General features: G+C 39.9%; 1 protein-coding gene across 1 annotated transcript in view; it reads left to right on the top strand.

The window, feature by feature from the left end:
- Positions 1-260: 260 nt before the first annotated feature.
- gabra4 (gamma-aminobutyric acid type A receptor subunit alpha4) overlaps positions 261-1,967 on the top strand; it is a gene marked incomplete at both ends in the record, with an annotated part of 15,423 nt that continues 13,716 nt past the window's right edge. The window contains 4 exons of the mRNA XM_080745681.1: positions 261-346; positions 558-676; positions 1,557-1,624; positions 1,952-1,967. The exon at positions 1,952-1,967 is cut by the window's right edge and continues 205 nt beyond it. Of these exons, the coding sequence (XP_080601807.1) occupies positions 261-346; positions 558-676; positions 1,557-1,624; positions 1,952-1,967 (289 nt within the window). The remainder of the gene's footprint in view (positions 347-557; positions 677-1,556; positions 1,625-1,951) is intronic.

Below are 1,967 nucleotides of genomic sequence, written 5' to 3'. Positions count from 1 at the left end.
GGATGTTTATTTCTTTGAACGGAGTGTATGCCAGTGCCAACAACAACTGATGATCGGGCTGAACCAACGTGTCGGGCGGGTGTTGCGCTGGTTCAGTCATTTGCCTTTCTCTTTTCTTTCCGACTGCATGCGGGAAATGCTGAACTTCCCTTTTTTGCGCTGTTTTGCTCTCTCTGTCGCGGCATTTCTCCTTCCACGGGACCGGGAAAAGGCGCCTGGCGTAGTGAAATGTAAAGAGGAATGAAGCATGGCATGCAAAGATGGTCTCTGCCAAGAAGGAGATGGTGACAGCGATGTGCCCCAGTTACATTTTGACTATCTTCTACTTTTTTTGCTTGACTACTTGGTGAGTTCCAATAATGGTGCCCTCGGATTCACCAGTGGCCGTTAAGTGTCTCTGTCCATGGTGCTGAAGAAGGCTATTTCTTAAGTGGCAATTAAAGTGCTGTAAAACTTGGTTAAACCATGGCACTAATTTGGTCATCATTACTAGTAGCCTATATTAGTTTTCTGTTGAGTCTAAAGAAACTAAACAGTGTATGATTTTGTTTTTATAGTGTAAAGAGAATCTCCGCACAGACCAGAAAGGATGAGAGGCTATATCCGGAGAATTTCACACGTATTTTAGACCGACTTTTGGATGGCTATGACAACAGACTGCGACCTGGATTTGGACGTATGTAGCCACCTGCAGTTCTTCCATACTTAAGCCTTGTGTCTCGTTCGAGACTGGGACATTGAAAGTGTTTTGTTGTAAGACCACACATTCATTTAAACCATGACAGCTCAAGTGCACGTATTAGCTACCAGAAACATGTTGCTGAGTGAGAAGGAACATCTTTCCACAGATAATGATGCTACGGTATACGGGGTTTTTAAGACTATTTTGGGAGCTTTATGTTTTACGTCCTGAGAAGTGACCTCTAGCTTCCACGTTTAAGCGAATTTACTTACATAATCATCATGTCTTACAAACGCTTAATGTGCAGTTTAAGTGGTTGGAGTACAGCTCGCTTTCATGTCTGTCTGAAACCACAGTGTCGGTTATTTTCAGCCAACCATTATTCTAAAAGTGAAATCCAAATAGGTTGACAGTGCAGTGTAGCCTACCAACTGAAAGATATCCAGGCATAACACTCAGCACTTAAAAAACAATTGCCTTTGAATTTACTGCTCTCCACACCGCATTTAAAGTGTTCAAACAGGATTATGTTTTAATCCTCTTAAGCTCTTTTTTTTTTTTTTTTTTTTTTTCATTTCATTATGTGAATGCACCATAGCATATGCAGGATGTATTAGATAAACTCATGTACGGTGTAGGTTTACAGCAGCTATTTGATTCCATCCTGAAGGTTAAGCCTAGTCTTTAAACCCTGTCCAGTGTGAATAAGACTGGCCTTCTAAGAATTGCTCATTTACAGGTGAGATCAATGATGAATTCTTCAACCTCAGAATGGGAGACTAGTTCATTGACAAGAATTCATACCCTATAAACACATTTGTGTTTATAGTTTATTATTACAGTTTGCCTGTGTTATGTCTTACTGTCTCAATAGGTTCCGTAACTGAGGTCAAAACAGACATTTATGTGACAAGTTTTGGACCTGTCTCTGATGTTGAAATGGTAGGTATGCCCTGCCAAACCACAAACTGACACATTAGCAATGATAATGATGTAAACTGTAATCCATATTCATTTCCCCCAGAGCAGTAGACTACTATTTGTTGCATTTTGAAGTGATTAGCCTTTTTGTGTGTGTGTGTGTGTGTGTGTGTGTGTGTGTGTGTGTGTGTGTGTGTGTGGTTCTGGCTTGCTAGAATTACACGTTTTCTTTAATCATTCAATTTCATCAGATGAATATTATTGTACTCGACACTCTTTTTCAAATCTACCCTAAAACATTGTATTTGACGTTTTATTTATTTTCTGGTATGTTTCACAATCGTATAGGAGTACACAATGGATG

The sequence above is a fragment of the Nannobrachium achirus genome (genome assembly GCF_963921795.1).
Source record: "Nannobrachium achirus genome assembly, chromosome: 17".
Lineage (NCBI taxonomy): Eukaryota > Metazoa > Chordata > Actinopteri > Myctophiformes > Myctophidae > Nannobrachium > Nannobrachium achirus.
This window is presented reverse-complemented; position numbering and strand designations above follow the sequence as displayed.